General features: G+C 38.4%; 3 protein-coding genes across 3 annotated transcripts; 1 reads left to right on the top strand and 2 right to left on the bottom strand.

Moving 5' to 3' along the window:
* The first annotated feature begins 3140 nt into the window (after positions 1 to 3140).
* Positions 3141 to 7671, top strand: LOC117630758 (ABC transporter F family member 1). The gene is made up of 6 exons (XM_034363521.1): positions 3141 to 3406; positions 3517 to 3746; positions 4557 to 4630; positions 4730 to 4940; positions 5314 to 5548; positions 6184 to 7671. Exons 2-6 carry the CDS (start codon positions 3534 to 3536, stop codon positions 7239 to 7241), a joined length of 1791 nt encoding a protein of 596 aa, XP_034219412.1. The 5' UTR covers positions 3141 to 3406; positions 3517 to 3533; the 3' UTR covers positions 7242 to 7671.
* Positions 7672 to 9587: 1916 nt separating this feature from the next.
* Positions 9588 to 10276, bottom strand: LOC117632061 (auxin-responsive protein SAUR50-like). Its single transcript, XM_034365436.1, has one exon. It carries the CDS (start codon positions 10173 to 10175, stop codon positions 9750 to 9752), a length of 426 nt encoding a protein of 141 aa, XP_034221327.1. The 5' UTR covers positions 10176 to 10276; the 3' UTR covers positions 9588 to 9749.
* A 2523-nt stretch (positions 10277 to 12799) lies between these two features.
* On the bottom strand, positions 12800 to 13564 carry LOC117632177 (auxin-responsive protein SAUR50-like). Its single transcript, XM_034365600.1, has one exon. The coding sequence runs from the start codon at positions 13529 to 13531 to the stop codon at positions 13097 to 13099; it is 435 nt and encodes a 144-aa protein (XP_034221491.1). The 5' UTR covers positions 13532 to 13564; the 3' UTR covers positions 12800 to 13096.
* Between the last annotated feature and the right edge of the window lie 5861 nt (positions 13565 to 19425).

Raw genomic sequence — 19425 nt, 5'->3', positions numbered from 1 at the left:
TTTCATTCCATCTTTATTTAGTGGAGTAAAAATTTCTGATTTTCAGTGTGAGACTTGTATTCTTGCAAAAAGTCATTGAACTTTTCATCCACCTAGTTTGAATAAAAGCACAACTCCTTTTGATTTAATCCATTAGATGTTTGGGGTCCATCTTTGATTATTACTGTCTTTGGTGTTTCCTGGTTTGTGATCTTCATTTATGATCGTACTTCGTTAATGGCTTTCTGTTATGAAGCATAAAAGTGAAGTTGGTTCTTTATTCAAGAATTTTTACAAGATAATTCATATTCAATATTCTCGTTGGATTAAAGTTGTTTGATTGGATACTGGAGGAGAATTTGTTAATCTCACACTCTCAGACGTCTTCATTGAAAAATGGTATTCTCTATGAAGCTACTTATTTGCAAACTCTTGAACAGAATGGTGTGGCTGAACGCAAAAGTCGCCATATTCTGGAGACTGCCCAAGCTCTCCTTTTTTTTTGGGGGGGGGGGGGGGGGGGGTTTTTCCCAAACTCTTTGGGCTGAAGCTATTCAATATGCCATCTACCTTCTTAACTGTATGCCTTCGCTTGTTTTGGATTTTAAAACACCGTTGCAAACATTGGCTGCTCATGTCCTTGTCAGTTCACATCTCAATCTCACTCCGTGCATTTTTGGTTGTGTGGCATATGTCCATCTCCGTAAAAATCACAGGACCAAGTTAGATCCATGTGCCTTCCGTTGTGTATTCATGGGTTTTTCCCCCCCAACAAAAGGGTTATCGATGTTACCACCCATCTACTCGTCGATGTTATGTTACTATGGATGTTATGTTTATGGAAAACGAGATGTTTTTTTTTTTTTTTTTTCCTGTCTCACGTGCCCAGTCATGTCATTCAAGGGGATAATGAAGTAAGGGAAGCACAAAATTGGTTTGAAGTGGAAATAAGGGGGATAGAGGAGCAGGATTTTGGGACTAAATAGGGTCCAGTCAAGCTGCCAGTTGAGCTAGGCAGCTCAGCCAAGCCGCACTGTCCAACCCAGCTAAACTGAGCAGCCCAACTGCCGAACTGAACAACGCCTTATCTTGAACATCAATATACCCGATCATGCTCTACTGAACATCTATGAGGTAAGTTTTTCGGATCCTAATACTTATCAAAATATTGTTGAATTTGTGAAAAAATTACCTATAAGAGCAAACATGAAAATACCACCAAACAGGTTCTCACCAGAAGGCAAAGTGCAATATGCAATTGCTCATTATGTCTCTACACACATATCGTCTCTTCAAGTTAAGGCATTCATCGATCAGATGGAAGGAATTAAAATTCCTAATAGATTGGAAAAAGCTTTGCAAGATCCAAAATGAGTAGAAGCAATGAATGTGGAGGTGAAGGCTGTACAAAAGTATAGAACATGGGAAATTGTTCAGCAACCTGATGGGACAATTGATAGATATAAAGCAAGACTTGTAGCCAAAGGGTATATGCAACCGAATAGAGTTGATTACCAAGATGCATTTGCTCCAATGGTGAAAATGAATACTGTGCCAGTTCTATTGTCCTCAATAACTAATTTAGATTGTCTTCTTAAGCAATTTGATGTGAAGAATGCCTTTCTGCATGGAGATCTAGAAGAAGAGGTGTACGTAGATCTTCCAACTGGTTATGAGCTGTCTAAGAATGGTGGTGTGTAAGTTTCGAAAGGCTCTATATGGCTTGAAGTAGTTTCCGCGAGCATGGTTTGGGAGGTTTACTGAAGTAATGAAGAAGTATGAATATCACCAAGGTAATTCAAATTATACCATATTTATCAAACGTAAGGAAGGTAAGGTTACTTTACTGATAATCTATGTAGATGATATGCTTGTTACAAAAGTACTTAGCTCTAGAGTTTGAGATGAAGGACTTGGGGGTTTTAAAGTATTTTTTAGGAATCAAAGTGACTCATTCTGCTACTAGTATTTGTCTTTCTCAAAGGAAGTATGTTCTAAACTTGTTGATAGAGACTGGTATGTTAGGGTGTGCACCAGTCGAAACCCCTATTATGCAGAATCATCACCTAGCAATCTATCCTGATCAAGTGCCAACCAACAAGGGGAGTTATAAGAGGTTAGTGAGAAAACAAATTTGTCTTTCGCGCACTTGACCAAACATTGCATATGCGGTTAGTGTTGTTAGCCAGTTCATGCATTCTCCTAGTAAAGATCACTTAGTAGCAGTTATGAGAATTTTGAGTTATTTGAAGAAAGCTCTAGGAAATGGCTTGATATTAAGAAAACTAGAACATTTGGATGTCGAGGGTTATACAGATGCAGATTGGCCTGGCAATATTATAGATAGACGTTCTATATCACGTTACTTCACTTTCATTGGGGGTACTTTGGTTACATGACATAGTAAGAAGCAGAATGTAGTGGCTCGATATGCAGATGAGGCAGAGTACATGGGTGTGGCACAAGGAGTTTGTGAGCTTCTTTGGCTAAGGATGCTCCTTTCTGAAATTGGTTTTCAACCATAGAAAATAATGGAGCTTTATTGTGACAATCAAGCTGCTACGAAGATAACAAATAATCCAGTTTTACATGACATAACTAAGCATGTTGAAGTGGATAAGCATTTTATCAAGGAGAAGTTGGTAGGAAATCTAATTAATATGCCGTCTGTAAGGTCAGAAGAATAGCTGACAGATGTCTTAACACATGCAGTGTGGGCATGAGAGATATCTAAGGACCAACTTGAGGAGGAATGTTGGCGTGAGCTGATTTCCTTGTGTGATTCACGTTACCTAATTAGAATTTCTTGTAATGAGCTAATTACTTATTTTGTAGGAAAAATCAACTTATACATGTATATATTCTCCTTATGGAGAAATATGAAATACAATTCACAAATACTCAACCGTGTGTTTTAGTTTGAGTCTTTAATCCAATGAAACCCAATTCTATATGTTAATTCAATCCCAATCACCAAATACGGGTGTCTAGAGACCAATTTATGATGTTCATGGAATCAAGTTTGTTCAATGGGCCTAGAAATCCAATAATAGCAGCCCAGTCCTTTGATCTCCTACATAAAAACGGCACCGTTTGCACCGATCGTAAAATCAAACACCAAGTCCCAACCGCATACGCAACCCAACCCACATAGTGTGGAGAGGGCCTCTAACTCCATAACACGTGGAAAGCCACCCCAACCCTAACCCTCCTTCCTTCCTTCCTTCCTCCCTTCCTTCCCGTCTTTATAAAATCTCAAATCCACACCTCGCATTTTCTGAAAACCTCGAACCCAACCACACCGGGTTTTTGCTTCTCTCACCCGACACAGCACAACAATATCTGTACACCTTCACCTGAAAACTCAATCCCAGATCTGATACCCACCGCCCTCGCTCTCTTCGCCGATCGTCTTCTCTCTCCTCAGGTCCTTTCCCATCCAAATCCCCAATTTCTCATCTTTTAAATCTATATATGTATATATATGTTATGAGATTGGTCTCACTTTCTGATTTTAATGATTTTGGGGTTTTTCAGGTTGATTTTTGATAACGATGGTGTCTGACGCGAGCAAGAAGAAGGCGGCGCAGAAGAAGGCGGCGGCGGCGGCCAAGAGAGGTGGAAAGGCGGCGGCGTCGTCGAAGTCGGCTGCGACCGAGTCGCAGAACGGAGCTGATAAGCTATCGAATGGCGTCGGGGCGATGCATATTTCGGATCGTAACTGCACCGGTGTTCTCTGTTCGCATCCTCTGTCTAGAGATATCCGGGTATGTATACGAATATGATGTCGTTTTCACATTTTTCATCTGATTTTGTCTTGTTAAATTCCTATTTGGTTTACATAAAGTTCGCGTCTTTTGTGTTTTGGGTAATGTAATAGCTGTTTTTCTTACTAAAAAAATATATACTGGAACATCTAGGTCTGGATGAGTTATCTGATAGAGCATGTTCAGGAATCTTTGTCTCCCTTTTGAAAAATATAAAAACACTGTGGCGAAGAAGCCTTTAGGTGTTCAACGTTCTATTCAGGTCTATATATTTGCTAATTTGGTTTTATTTCCTTTCAAAAAAGTAATGCAAGCCTATTTCTTTGCTATATAAGATATAACTGTGTATCTGCATATAGGTATAACTGTGAGCACACGTGATAGGTGCGTGGGAGAAATGGGTTAGTTTGGTTCAGCTGTAAATATGGTTGAATGGGGGAAGACAATGTGTTAGAGCACCAACCGTTAGATTCAGTGTTTTTTTTTCTTTTATATTTTATATTTTCATTTTATTTAGTAAAATTCTTATAGAATTTGTTTCAAGGTTTTAGGTATATGTAGAATTCTTATAAATTTGTTTTAATGTTTTGTGGATGTAGTTGTTTTTGCCATCCCTCTATCAGGAGGTTCTCTTGTTGATGGTGTGTTTATAAATTTAAAACTTGATCCTAGTTTGTTAAAAGTTCTGGTCTAGTTTTAGTTTCTTATAATGGTTGAAGTTGTAGATTAATCCATCTATAGGAGACTTTCCCAATTGAAATGGCTGGTAGTAGTGATGAATTAACATTTTTTTCTTTCTAATCATTGCAGATAGAGTCTCTAACAGTTACCTTCCATGGACACGATCTGATAGTTGATTCTGAACTGGAGCTTAATTATGGCAGGTTTGTTGTAGATGCTTCATTCAAATATGAGACAATCAAAATTGGATTAATTTTTTTATATGTATATATGAAACTTCTGTATTTTTTCTTACTTTTCAGACGTTACGGTTTGCTTGGTTTGAATGGGTGTGGTAAATCTACTCTCCTAACTGCAATAGGCTGCCGAGAGCTTCCAATTCCAGATCACATGGATATCTACCATCTCAGCAGGGAGATTGAAGCTTCAGACATGTCTTCACTTGAGGCTGTCATTAGTTGTGATGAGGAGAGGATAAGGTTGGAGAAAGAAGTTGAAGAACTGGCAGCTCAGGTAAGCTAGATTGAATTAACAGTTGAATTCAACCTTGAGGAATACTTTGCTTTTTTGATTTTAAAAGAACTCTGAAGTACAAAAACCAGTGTTTGATTGTACAAAGTAATTTGCATAGAGTAAAAGTTAAAAGCTAAAAAGTCTGCATACAGATAGAATATGAGAATCGAGTTTAAATTTGTAGTTTTTTAGCCCTGTGTTACAATGAATTTTTTAGCCCTATTAAAATAGCTACTTTTAAATCTCCAACAAATCCTAATTTTTTGAAATATGAAAAGCAAAGAAATTATTTTCAGATGTGAATTATGGGAGCTTTGTTAGGCAGCTTGCTTCTTTAGTATATATTTCTTATGACTTCTTTTATATTTTTCAGGATGATGGTGGTGGAGAGCAGCTTGAACGCATTTATGAGCGCCTTGAAGCATTGGATGCAGCAACTGCAGAGAAGCGTGCTGCTGAAATTCTATATGGTCTTGGGTTTGACAAGCAGATGCAAGCAAAGAAAACTCGGGATTTTTCTGGTGGTTGGAGAATGAGGATTGCACTTGCACGTGCTCTGTTTATAAACCCAACCATCCTGTTGCTCGATGAGCCCACCAATCATCTTGGTAAGCTTAAACTTTAACTGGTTTGACATTTTAGTTATTTTGTCAAATTTTTTATTTATTTATAATTTTGATTGCATTCTTAATATGCATGGAGCAGAAATCTGTAAACTCTAATGATATGCTTGGCTTGATAGTCCCAACTTCTGAGATTTTATTTTTGTTTGGTTTTTTTTTGTTTTTGTTTTTGTGCATGTCTTTTTAATGGCTTAAGCAGAAATTTGTGGTTTTAGATCTTGGAAATTGCCCACCATATATTTGCAAATTATAGTTTGCTCCAGGGCCAATTTCTGATATTTGAAATGGCCTGCCTCTACTGCCAAATGATAGTCTGCCCTAGGAGCCAGTTTCTGGCAGTTGGTAGGAAATTTTTCTGAAATATTATCTGGATCCTGAATATTATACCGTACAGTCCTTTTTGTTATCAACATTCATTTTGTTATATAGTTTGACTTTCACATTGCTACTGATTTTTAAGAATTTAGTTGAATTTGGTCTTACATATGTTTGTGAACCGGTTGTCCTGCTGTAGCTGTTTGACTCATTTCATCTGTTAATGTGCTTGTTTTTTGTTTATGTGAAGACAGCATATTTCAATGACTTTAAACTCATGGTTAGTTTTCTTCCTTTGGTAACAGATTTAGAAGCCTGTGTGTGGTTGGAGGAGACCTTGAAGAACTTTGAGCGCATCCTGGTGGTGATTTCACACTCCCAGGATTTTCTTAATGGTGTGTGCACAAACATCATCCATATGCAGAGCAAGAAACTGAAGATCTACACTGGAAACTATGATCAGTATGTTCAGACTCGTTCTGAACTAGAGGAGAACCAGATGAAACAGTATAAGTGGGAGCAGGAACAGATTTCTAACATGAAGGAATATATTGCTCGGTTTGGGCACGGGTCAGCAAAATTAGCTCGTCAGGCACAGAGCAAAGAGAAAACCCTAGCAAAAATGGAGCGCGGTGGGCTTACGGAAAAGGTGGCCAGAGACAAGGTTCTGGTCTTCCGTTTTGTTGATGTGGGAAAGCTGCCACCGCCCGTACTTCAGTTTGTAGAAGTCACATTTGGTTACACTCCTGATAATCTGATCTACAAGAACATTGACTTTGGGGTTGATTTGGACTCGCGTATAGCTCTGGTTGGGCCAAATGGAGCTGGAAAGAGTACTCTCTTGAAGCTGATGACAGGGGAGTTGTTCCCTACTGATGGCATGGTCCGGAGGCACAATCACCTTAGAATTGCTCAGTTCCATCAGCACTTGGCTGAGAAGCTTGATATGGAACTGTCTGCCCTGGCGTATATGATCAAAGAGTACCCAGGAAATGAGGAAGAAAAGATGAGGGCTGCAATTGGTAAGTTTGGCCTATCGGGTAAGGCACAGGTGATGGCAATGAAGAATTTATCGGATGGACAGAGGAGCCGTGTGATCTTTGCTTGGTTGGCATTTAGGCAGCCCCAATTACTTTTGTTGGATGAGCCAACCAATCACTTGGATATCGAGACAATTGACTCACTGGCTGAGGCACTGAATGAGTGGGACGGGGGTCTGGTTCTTGTTAGCCATGATTTCAGGCTCATAAACCAAGTAGCTCAGGAAATTTGGGTATGTGAAAATCAAGCTGTGACCCGGTGGGAGGGCGATATTATGGACTTTAAGCGGCACCTAAAGGTTAAGGCTGGTTTAGGTGAATGAGGCTGCGGCGGACACCCACTTCCATCAAAGTTTGTAGTAGTTCATTTGTTGGCCTTGCTTTACACTTGTATGAGACAATGTAGTGAGGGTACTTTTAACTATTTCTGAGCCATGTCTTCTCAGACTGACTATGACGGAAGACGAGCGGAATGGGCGAATGGCTTGGTTATTGTTTCAAGCCGGCAGCAGTTTCTATGCCCTTAGCCCAACGTGTAGGTGGGATTTTTTGTTTACATTGCGCATGTTTGGACTTTTATATTTTGCTTGGTTAGTAGCCAAGTCGATTACATTATAGTTATTTTAGGTAGATACATTGCCTATGTCTTGTTCTTTTCCTGGAAAATGTTGTACCTGCATATTATTTATTATATTGGAAATTCTATCTCGGCTGGCCTCACCGTTTCATGTCATGGCATGTGGCTTGGGATCATTTTATTTCGTTGTGGATGTGGCTCATGCAATGTGTTACATTTACCAGAGAATAATTTCTACAGAACAGAAATGGTTAGAGATCATTTAAGAACAACGGAAAGGAGGGAAGTTGTAGAGCAGATTACTGTTACATGATTTTGAGCGGTTGGGTTGATGGATTTTGTTGGAAATGTGATAAATTTTTTTTTTCCCCCCTCTATTTGCGTGATGCTTTGTGTCGCTATGGGGGTTGTTTGGCTGCCTAGAAATTCTAGGAAATTGGCCAATGATCATTTAACCAGTAACATTTATGATTTGTCTGAGTGTCAGGAATATGAAACAGAATTGTTATTTGATGTCATTAAAATATGAAACAGAATTTTAAAAAAGTAATTAATTTGCCCGAACCCTATGCCAGAGAACCTCAGTGATAGTGATGAAGAAGACCCAACGCTCATCCACCGCCAACAAGCTAAAGCAATCTCAACCTGAAGACGGATACGAACTTTGCAAGAAGAGGAAAAAGTAATAACAGTAGAAGAAAATGATAAAAAGAAGAATATGTAGAAGAAAAAGAGGAACCAAGGAAAAGTACCAGCTACTAGAATCACCCTAATTTTGTCTCTAATGGCTTAACCCTTTCCAAAAGTCGAATTTACTCCTAAATAGCAAGTCATGCGCCACTCACGTGATTAAAACCAACAGAAATTGTAATGAAATGACTCAATTAGAACTAATGAGAAAATTGAATAACCTAATTGTCTCGAAAAAGGGTTCCGGAACTCAGTTGAAACTCAATTAAAGTTCAGGGACTTCAATATAGTTAAAAACCCTAAAATATATTAGGTACCTCAGTGGAGCCCAATTGGGTGTTGGTTGATTGGGCGAGCACGCCAGTGAGGGCTGTGATCTGCTCCTCCTTCAAGGGGCGTCATCTTTCAATCATGGCGGCTGTGAAGTTAAAACAAAATAAATAAAAACTCAAGTTAGAATCTAGGGGTATTATGGGTACAAGGCTGGAGTTATATTGAAAAATAATAATAAAAACAAAAAAAAATTGGTGGGGTTAGGTCGAAATAAGAATCAGAATGGCAATAGCTTGACTAAAATTTTCATATAGGAAATGCTTCTATGGATCACAGTAGCATTTTGCTTTTCATAAGGAATCACATGTTCACCTTGATTTCCAGTTTTTGTTTTCTAAGACAAATATTAGAAAGGTCCTTTATAAAAAGGCGGAGATCAAACCGGTTGACCAAAACAAAGTTATGATAAAATAATCCAACCACAAATATACTTGTAATAAAAAGGTCCATCAAGGCAACAGTTAGGTTCGACAGCAAGCAAGAGGGAATTGAATCTCCGCACCAAAAGGCTTGTTGACTTTTAAATTGCATGCAGATAGTGCGTTCATACTAGGGCTTGTTGACTAAACTTAACATAACTAGTCCAGTTCAGTTTAGACTGATTTTTTTTATAGTAAGAACCGAATGGGAATTGATTCAACATGGTCAAGTTTGATTTTTGAGTCGAGGTTGACTTTTTTGGTCAACACAATTTTTTTCGACTCAGTTTGGCTTAGTTCACTAGTTCAAATTAAGAGTGAATCACTTATATTTGAATTGTAAATTATTACTGTATTCTTCAATGTGAGACTTATACATCATGGCTTCAATTGAGCCGCCTACATTAACAGCTCCTCCCTAATTTAAGCATTTCCTCTTGGATGATTTACTTGTAACCTTTTAGCTGTCCTTCAAATATAAAATTCTGAGTCCCCAAATCAAACAAAAAGGGTTTTATACACTAAAAAATGGTGTATATATGATTTTAGTAAAATTTATATATATGGCTTTATTTCAGAGAAAAGTAAAGAAGAAATTTCTGGCTTCCTTGGACAGATTATTGAGAAATGAGAGAACAAGTCCAACACCATGAAAAATATGGCAAAAATTTTCTGCCTCTGCTCATGGGCAAATTACTATTGAGAAATGAAAACAAATTAATCTAATACACCATGTCGTAAAAGATGGCAGAGGTACAGCAAAGAGACATGACATATATATAATATATATGAAAAACCAACTTTGTTCATGATCAATAGCTCTGCACCATAGCTTTACAAGAACCCCAGTTCCCATCACTAGAGGAGCCTCTTTCTTCCTTCTGCCATTGCCAATCGTCATCTAATATCTTCTCAAGCTCTCGTGGCTGGCAAGGAATGGTGAGTGCGCCTTCATGATCAAAACCATACTCCTCAGCTGCTTGCTCCAATAGCTTCAAGAAAGTTGGGTGTGTTAAGTAACTCAAGGCCACCACAAATCTCTTTGGTTCGTCTCCATCCACAGCTATCACAGCAAAGTGACCCTCCTTCACATCTTCCGGCACACGTGTTGAGTCATCGGAATAATTTGATGGTTTTGATCCCAAATATAGACTTCTTTGTAGCTTTTCTACTACAACTTTGAGCTCGACAATGCTATTCTTCTTCTTGCAAGCACTACTAGTTCTAGACTTTTCCATGTTTGTGTTTGTGCTTAATTTTTCTTTGGTCTAGAGACTTTTTCTTTTTCTTTTTTCTTGTTTTTTTGGGTAGCCTTTGGTCTAGAGACTTAGCTATGTTTGATGGTATTTTTGGTACGTTAGCTCACTTTATTATATATTAGTGTTGGGGATAAGATTTGGAGGGTGTTCTGTTTACATTGACATAGCATGAAATAGAAAGGACAAGGTGTGTTGATGACTGTGTGGAGTTAAATTTTGAGAGAGAACAGTTCATGTGAGTGTGAGTGACTTGTAGGTAAATTTTGGGAGAGACCAGCCCATGTGAGTGTGAGTGACTTGTAGGTTCCAACTTACCATGAGTCGTCTTGTCAACCTCTTTCTCTACCAAATTGGTTAACGACACTGACTATACTGTGTATGGTACTCATGTTATGTCGTTACTCAATTAATTTCTACCCAACTTCATTATGATCGTAAGTAGTTTTATGCGCAAGTATTTTACTATACGGAGCTAGAAATCTCTGTATTCTTTTGTATTTCGCAGTAAGCAAGCTCTAATGGGGAGGTAACTGCTAGTTCAGATTGAAATCGAGCAAGGACCTTTGAAACTATTCAGTAAGACATTATTAATTCCCCCGATGTGGGATTCACACTTTCAACACATATTATGAAGCGCATAATCATGTCCTATATACAATTTGTAGCTAATAAGGTGCACCGAGAGCCCTTAATAATTGCAATATAACAAGCTAATACCGGCCGACTGTCAACCCAAATTGCATTCCATGCTCATTTCAAGTTTCACAAGCATAAAATATAACATATTACTCACCTTATTACCAAAAAAAATTAAAAAAAAATTAAAAAAAATCCTTACATGTTAAAGCGCGTGAGTAAAAAAGTGATAACGAGTGCGAGTAAAATGAAATCTATGTATTAATTACCGGCTCAATATCGTAGAATAACCTAGAAAACGTCCTTGTTGATTTGATTAATGAATAACATGATCTCTCACTCGCGCCCTCCATAAGATCATACATCTGCCTGCAGATACCATGCATGGTAGACCCTGGACATGCTTATTAAAACGCTAAAGCACATGGTGTAAAACATTGACGCGGATCAGCCTCCATCACACAAATTCTTTGACGTGTTAAATGCATGTCAACACATATACTGCACAAATTCAGAGCTTGGTTCTGTCTGTGGTTCTTGTGTCGAGTATAATAAAATTTAATTTCATGCATTCATCGGGTTTTCTATCTAAAATAAATATCATACTCCTCACATACGATACACATATGACATATGGTGATGAAAAGGCATCCTAAGCTGAGTTAACAGTTCAGCCATTGGCTTTTACGAAGAAGAGAGAACTGACTCTCTTATGATCTTTGAGTGTTCACTCTAGCATTCTTTTGGTTGTATTTTTCATTTATCCAACATTCTCAATTTGGTTTTCTCCATAATCTTCATTTCTTCTTCCCTAAAATAGCTCTATTAAACTCCGTCCTTTTTTGTCTTTTCCTCCCCCCCTGAAGTACTGCAATGATAGTTGCTCTTTTCAAAATTTAAACGGAGAAAATATAACTAGCATATTCTTATTACTTAATTTGTTCACAACGCAGTCATCAGATGATAAGTTTTGGGGAATTGCAGGCACCTCGAAGGCCATAAGGTCATAAAAAAAAAAGCTGCCCTAAATGCCTGAATTTAAATTTGCACATGAAACTCACTCACTCGTCTAGTCTCGTCTTTCAGTTTCAAGGTCCACCGTTTTGTCAATCACATGGAAGACAAAAAGATTGGCATGGAAAATAAAATGTGATGTATTTGTGGGGATCAAAAGCTAGCTGGATAGGGAGCATGTTCTTCAGGCAATAAAACTAATTAGCATTGTTGCCACTAGATGGGGGAGAAACTAATTGAGACTTTTAGGACTTTTCGTTGGGGTGAGATCATTTTGATTGGTTTGAATGGTATTTTTCATGACATATGGTCATGAAAAGTATGTGAACGCGGTTGTGGGAAAACCAATCAATCAAGACAAGCACAAACATAAAGTACGTACAGGGTTGCAATATCTATCCTACAAACATATATTTCGGTAATGAATTGAGAGGGATTAGCTGTGCTCAATGTCAATCTACATTACCTAATTTAACAAACTTCATGTTTATAGAACTTACTTTCACAGAAGGAAAAATTACTTTGGCCCTTTTTTACAAGGTCTTACAAGTCTTACAAGTTTAAAGATGTTAAGCAAAGTATTACGTTTTAGGTTGATTGCAAGAAAAACTTATAAACTAAGGGCCTGTTTGATAACCATTTTAATTTTAGTATATTTCATTTTTTGTGCTAGAGTATGGAGGAAAATGAGAGTGAGAACGGGAGCGAAGATGCGATTGAGAGAGAGGAGGAGACGGGAGGATGAGAGGGAGGAGTAACAAAAGTAAAATCAATTTTAAATAGATTTCAGTTTTTTGTTTTTTAATCAAGGAAGAGAAGGGATTCGACTGATATAGCAAATAAATTCGAGATTTTTTTTTTAAAAATTCAAACCCAAAATCCAAGATAGCGTGTATCAAATGCCAATATGAATAGTTCTTTTTTTTATAAACTCTTATTATATTACTCATAAATTCATAATGGGAGTGATCTTGCCAATAATAACAACGTTCCATATCTCATCTTTAGTAAATTACTTCTCAATCTATCTCACCCTCAGTAACCCTCTCTTAATGTCACTCTTAGGGTTTCCCCACTCCGAATACTAAGTTAACACGAGGATGTCAAACACATCTTCTTCCCGATTTTGACTCCAAACTTCATCCCAACACTTCTATGGTGAGCCAAAACAATGAGAACATGCATGAGTAAATGCATACAATAGAGCACCATATTGCTGAAAAGTTACGAAAAATCAAACTTGATGATGATCAGCAGCTCTGCACCATAGCTTTACAAGAACTCCAGTTACCATCACTAGAGGAGCCTCCTTGTTCCTCCTGCCATTTCTGATCCTCATCTAAAATCTTCTCGAGCTCGATTGGCTGGCAAGGAATCATAAGGGCACCATCATGGTCAAAACCATACTCCTCAGCCGCTTGCTCCAACAGCTTCAGAAAAGTTGGGTGTGTCAAGTAACTCAATGCCACAACAAACCTTTTTGGTTCATCTCCATCCACAGCTATCACTGCAAAGTGGCCCTCCTTCACATCTTCTGGCACATTTTTTGAGTCATCAAAGTTGGAATTTGATGATGATTTTGATCTACCCAATGAAAAACTTCTTTGTAGCTTTTCAACTACAATTTTGAGCTTGACAATGCTCTTCTTCTTGTAAGTAGTACTTGTAGTTCTAGACTTAGCCATTAATAGTGCGCTTATTCTATTTTCTTTTTTGTATGTTGGATTGATGGTATTTTTGGTACGTTAGCTAAATTCATTATATATAGTGTTGGGGATAAGATTGGACGGCTTCAATTTACATTGACATGGCAAGAAAAAGAAATGTTGATAAAGTCGTGTTGTGAGCGCGTAGAGTTAAACTTGGGGGGAAACCAGCCCATGTGAGTAGCTTCCAACTTAGCATGAGACGTCCCTTTTAACTTGTCATGTCAACCTCTTCCTCCGGCCAAAATCATTAACGACACTGCTATTGCTCTACTGATCTTCAACTATCTTATTTCTCGCAGAAGTTTATACGAAACGAAGTACTTGATTAGGTTATGTGCTCCTTAATCTTATTTTTAATGCATGTAATATAATCTGCCTTCCAAAGACGATACATCTGCAGATTCCATTGAGGAGCTTGACCTGCAGGGCGTACTCATGCTTTTGATTGAAGTACGCAGTGTAAAATTTTGACGCGGATTCGTCCTCCATCACAAAATTTCTTTGATGTGTGAAATGCATGTCTCCATTCTAAAGTTAGATTTCTGTGGTTCTTGTTTAAAATTTTCATTTATCTCATGCACGTGCATTCCACGAGATCATCATGTTTATTTCTGAAATCAGTATCTTGTTCTATTCTCAAACCGTGGAGACCTTTTCCATCTTCCCACATGGGCATGGTGTTGAGTTAACAGTTCCAACTTTGGCTTTCATGAGGAAGGAGATCTTTTTATTTATTTATTTTTACTCTTATGATCTTTGAGCGTTCACTAGAATTACTTTATTGTGTTTTTCATTGATTCACATGTTTACTTTAACTTAACCCAACTTTTTCCTTCTTTTTTTTCCCCCTTGTTTAAGGTTCGAAATCTCCAGGCACCCAATAAATATTTGTGTAAACCCTCTATCCAACCTCCACTCTCTTCTTCTCTCCTCTTTTTCTCTCTCTCTCTCCCTCTTCGCCTCTCTCTCCAACAAGATGCTCCCAACGAGATTCATCGTATTCTTTGATGAACTCTACGCCATCAGGAATTCTATCAAACATCTCCCTGTGCACATGGAGAAGCCTAAACACCAAAGCCAGCGCTTGCACCTCGAAGGCCATTACTTTTTCCCTTGCTGATTATGGTGTATTCAGGTCAGTAACATATATAAATATATATTGACTTTTCAGATTTCAATTTAGGCTCAAAATTTCAAGTTTTCATATTTCAATTGGGCTTACAAGATTTCAGTGGTGATGAGGATGTTGATGGAGGCTTTGAACAACGACAACGAGGCCACGATGCAGGAGGCTCTTGAGTTGTTGATCGAATTGGCGGGGACCCAGCTCAGGTTCTTCAGGCAGCAGGGAGAGTAGGTTGGGAAGGAGTGGATCTATTGGCATTAGGTCCAGGTCGGGGCGGGTGTATGTGGGTGGGTCAACACTAGATTTCTAGAGGTTGGTTCAAGGTCGGCAATGAAAGAAAGGCAGAGAGAGTGTGTGTGTGTGTGTGTGTGGAAGGAAGAGGAAGGGAGAGAATGTGTTTTTTTTCCTTTTTTAATTTTTTAATGTTTTAATTTTATAATATTTTTAAAGATTTTTTATTTTTTATTTATTTCACACATCAGCCCCAATTTAATATTCCTAATTGAATTTAAATATTTTTCAGGTCAAAATCCCTAATTGAATTTTAATATTACAATAATTATTTTTTAGTCCGACACAACACCAAACGTAGGTCTTCACGATTTTTACAATCCAGCTTGTTAGTCCGACGCTGCACCAAACGTAGGTCAGTACTTAATCCAGCTTAAGCCAATCCGAGCTAATCCAATACAGTCCCAGGATTTAGTCCAGTCTATGACAGTCCGCCGTACCAAACGAGCCCATAAGGCCTACATAACAGTACCTGCATGGACAACTTGCTCTAATCTCTGTCCTGTATTTCCCCACCTGAAAAGTACATATAAAATAAAGTGCTTTCTATAAATGGTGGTGGACCGTACAAGCAACCAGAGCTTTCAGTATCCGTCAAAATCTATCATGTACTGTAACTGTACTACTCCATCTTTCTAATTACACAGCAAAAATTTTAGGTGACAACTTTTTTTTTGAAAAGCAGAATATGGTCAGATATAGAGCAATTGAAGGTCGTGTAAAATTGGATGAGCTTGTACGTATATTAGTACTCTAGAGGATCAAAGGTGTTTGCACTGAGGTCCTGGATTTAGTTAATTCTTAGAAATTGGTTGGATTTAATAAACCCAACCAATTTTATACGTTTGTTTCTCTTCCAAAACAACTGTACTCATTGTTTCTGGGTATCTTCCACGTGATAAGATTTTGGTTACAATTTGCAGCACCCCAAAAAGGCCATAAGGTCATTATTTAGGGAGATTCACTATTATACCCAATATGAGGGCCCAAATTATAAAAATACCCTATATAAAATGGACTTTAGAAACACACCCAAAGCCCATTTACAACATAACAAAAAAGCTTTTAACTTCTTATAAATTACAAAACTGCCATCAATTTCTTAAAACAAGCCCAACCCAAAATCTCATAAAAATACCCAAAGCACTCAATAGGGCATCAAAGTAATTTAATAATCAATATTAAATTCAATAAGGCTAGCTATCATTTTTTGGGTTTTTTTTGGGTTTGTTTATAGGAATTCAATTGTTTAGGGTTTATTTATAATATTATTGCTAGAAATGGGTATATCACTAAATATCTCTAAAAAAAAAGGTTGAGTCCAAGCTAGGGCCCCGAATGCTTGCAATTTGCGCATGAAATTGCTCACTCACTCACTCACTCACACACGTACTTGTCTAGTCTCGTGTCTTTCGGTTTCAAGGTCCACCGTTTTGTCGATGATATGGAAGCGAAAAGATCTAAAGTTTTGTGATAGGCATGGAAAAAGTGATATTTGTGGATCAAAATCTAGCTGGTTACACCTAGATATTTTGTTAGAGAAAGACCAACAATGCAGGTTCAATAAATGACACCCCATCTCGATTAATTTCAAGATTGATTCATTATTGAATATAAAGGTCTCAACAGAAGGGAGAAACCACAGGCACTAGTTAGTTAAGGTCCCCTTTTGTATTCGTTGGGGTAGGCACGGAAAGGACCCCCATCATTCTGATGAGTTTGAACTCGGCACATTGCTATTTGAAGAGTTAACATGGAATATTGTTGTCAAAAAAAGCAATCACAACCGTAATGTGTGATTGGCTGCTACCAATTATGTTGTCAACGACATTGATATTTCTAAATGTCGACCAAATAAAGGCAAAAACAAAAAGTAATCAATTACGGACGATGTAGAGTGGTATTTGGTATCAAAACAATCTTCCTTAGCTAACGGAAAGTTCCCTAATCTAGTTTTAGGACTAGGAAGTGGTTACTCAGAAAATAAGATATGACGGTGGCCTCATAAAAATCATATTCCAAATAAGTAACTAGATCTGATTAGGAACTTAAGATATATTCAACTTATAAATATGCCATAAAATTTCTGGCTTTTGGCATAGAAGCTATGTACGATTTCCTTCCAAGTAACTATCACTACTACATTTTACTATTTGCGCGACGAATAAGAAAGCGTCGCGCAAAGATCAATTTTGTCGTACAAAAAGCAGCGCGACAAAAAATTCGTCGCGCACAATCCGTCGCGCGAAGGTCGTGAAGAGAGCCTTTGCGCGACGAGGACAAACCTTTCGTCGCGCAATACTGTGCGACGGGTAAACCATCGTTGCACCAACGATATGGAGACGAAACACATGTTCGTCGCGTAAACTTTGCGCGACGAATACAATTCGGCGCACATACCTTTGCGCGACGAAAGTAATTGCGCGACGACAAATATATCGTCGCGCATAACGGGTTCGGGAGACGCAGATGTCCGCCGCAGAACCATTCGCGCGATGAGAAATCTTTCGTCGCTCATATATTTGCGCGACGAAATTATTCGTCGCGCAAAACGTGCTTGCGAGACGTATGATTTCGTCGCGCAAGAATTACAAAAAATAAAAAAATTGATTTTTTAATTTTTTTGTTACATGCGGGTTTGCGCGACGAAATAGTTGCCGTCGCGCAAACGTAATTGTACAATTTTATTTTTTTTTTTTGTATTTTTTATTTTAAATAAAATTGATTTTTTTTTATTGATTAAACAATGAAATTGCAATAAAAATAAATTAGAATAAAATATTGTTATAAAATAAAATAAATGTATTACAAATAAAATAAATGTTTATGATGAAAATAAATACACTAATGAAATAATGCATCAAAATCAACCGAGTCGTCGCCAATATGCGGGTCAGAGGTCTGGGCGTCAACCGGGGCAGTGGTCTGGGGGGGATGCTCGGGAGGGACGGGCTCGGAGGTCGGCTCATCAAAATGCGGGACGGGAATGCCGGATTGTGCGAGGGACTGCAGAATGGCCGACAACTTGTTCTCAAGAGTGACCATATGTGCTGTCAAAGCAGTGACCTGACGTGAAGACTGCACCGATGAACGAGGTCTAGGTTCCCTCCGCCGGGCATTCCCCATCCCTCGACAATATGTCCCCGGCCTCCTCCCGAGAGTCTGATCCAACGTCTCCGTCAAGATCTGAAATCCAGCATCCTGTGGAGGAGCCACAGACTCGATCGGAGTCTCGGGAGGAAGCTGGGAGGCGGACTCCTGAAGAACCAACTGGCTCCTCTCCACCATCGTCGTCTGTTGAACATAACATAAAATATAAATTAAAACATGCATACAAATTGAATGCGTAACATAAGAATTAAAATTAAATAATACTTACATGAAGGGACTCGGCCAATTCATTTCCGGGTCGAACATAAACGTCACCAAAGACGTCGATCTCTGGGAACTTGGACCCCTCCTAAATTGAACAAGAGAAGAAAAATATTAGTATGAAAAAAATAAATTAATAAAAATGACATTAAAAATGAAATACAAATTTTGTGATTATTACCCGACGCCGTGCATCCATCCTATACGAAAAGGGTCTGGAGCCGGAATGGTGGAGAAGGGTCTTCTTCTTCCTATTACCCTTATTCACTTGGGCTTTATTCTGTTATACAAAAAATGAAACGTATTAGTTAAAATATAAAAAATTAAATAATAATGAAATATAAAAATAAAATAAACATTAATAAGTAATAAGTAATAATTAAACAAATATAATTAAAAAATACCGCAAATTCGGGCGCTTGAAAATGAGCGCAGAGCCACTCCCAACTATCCTCCCGCCCCTCAAGCTCCTTCGGGCAACCCTCCTGAAGAGCGACTTGCGGATCATCATAGGCCTGAAAATGGTGGTGCAAGTCGCTTTTCCACTGCTTGTACCTCTCAGCGAAGAGTCTGTTGACGTACGTCAACGACTCTTCGTCGAGATCCTCCAAGTTATAGTTCGTCTGCAATCAATTAATTAGATACGTTAAGTAATAGAAATATACACAATTTTAAAGAAAAATAATGAAAATGTAAGGTACATACCGACAACTGGCCGCGAACCTCCGCCTTGATCTCGTCAGGCATGACCCTCCAAGACTTCCATTGCAATGGGTCCGCACGACGGGGCCAATGTCGTGGGCCAAGGAGCTATGCAACTCCGCCGTCGGTGCAGCCCGATGGCGCTCGTCGTATCCGATGCTAATACGACTGTTGGTCACCCGGGTGACCTTCGCCGTCTTCAGCTGACGACACGGTCCCCGGGTGTTCTTCTTCTCTGCAAAGAAATAAGGTATTAATGTTAAATAAAAAAACATCATCTCAAATTTCAATATAAAATTAACAATACAAAAGTGTAGTTATACCTGGCTGTGATCCCGAGGCACCAGTACCGTCGGTCGATGTCGTGTCGATGGTGTCG

This window comes from Prunus dulcis, chromosome 6 (assembly GCF_902201215.1).
Source record: "Prunus dulcis chromosome 6, ALMONDv2, whole genome shotgun sequence".
Lineage (NCBI taxonomy): Eukaryota > Viridiplantae > Streptophyta > Magnoliopsida > Rosales > Rosaceae > Prunus > Prunus dulcis.
The sequence above is the reverse complement of the archived record's forward strand: the minus strand, read 5'-3'. Positions and strand labels throughout refer to the sequence as shown.

Excerpts from the sequence above, each read along its gene's own strand:
- LOC117630758 (XM_034363521.1), top strand. The coding sequence starts at position 3,534 with ATGGTGTCTGACGCGAGCAAGAAGAAGGCGGCGCAGAAGAAGGCGGCG. Across the intron at positions 4,631-4,729 it reads CTGGAGCTTAATTATGGCAG|ACGTTACGGTTTGCTTGGTT; the intron begins GTTTGTTGTAGA and ends CTTACTTTTCAG. Across the intron at positions 5,549-6,183 it reads TGAGCCCACCAATCATCTTG|ATTTAGAAGCCTGTGTGTGG; the intron begins GTAAGCTTAAAC and ends CTTTGGTAACAG.
- LOC117632061 (XM_034365436.1), bottom strand. The coding sequence starts at position 10,175 with ATGGAAAAGTCTAGAACTAGTAGTGCTTGCAAGAAGAAGAATAGCATT.
- LOC117632177 (XM_034365600.1), bottom strand. The coding sequence starts at position 13,531 with ATGGCTAAGTCTAGAACTACAAGTACTACTTACAAGAAGAAGAGCATT.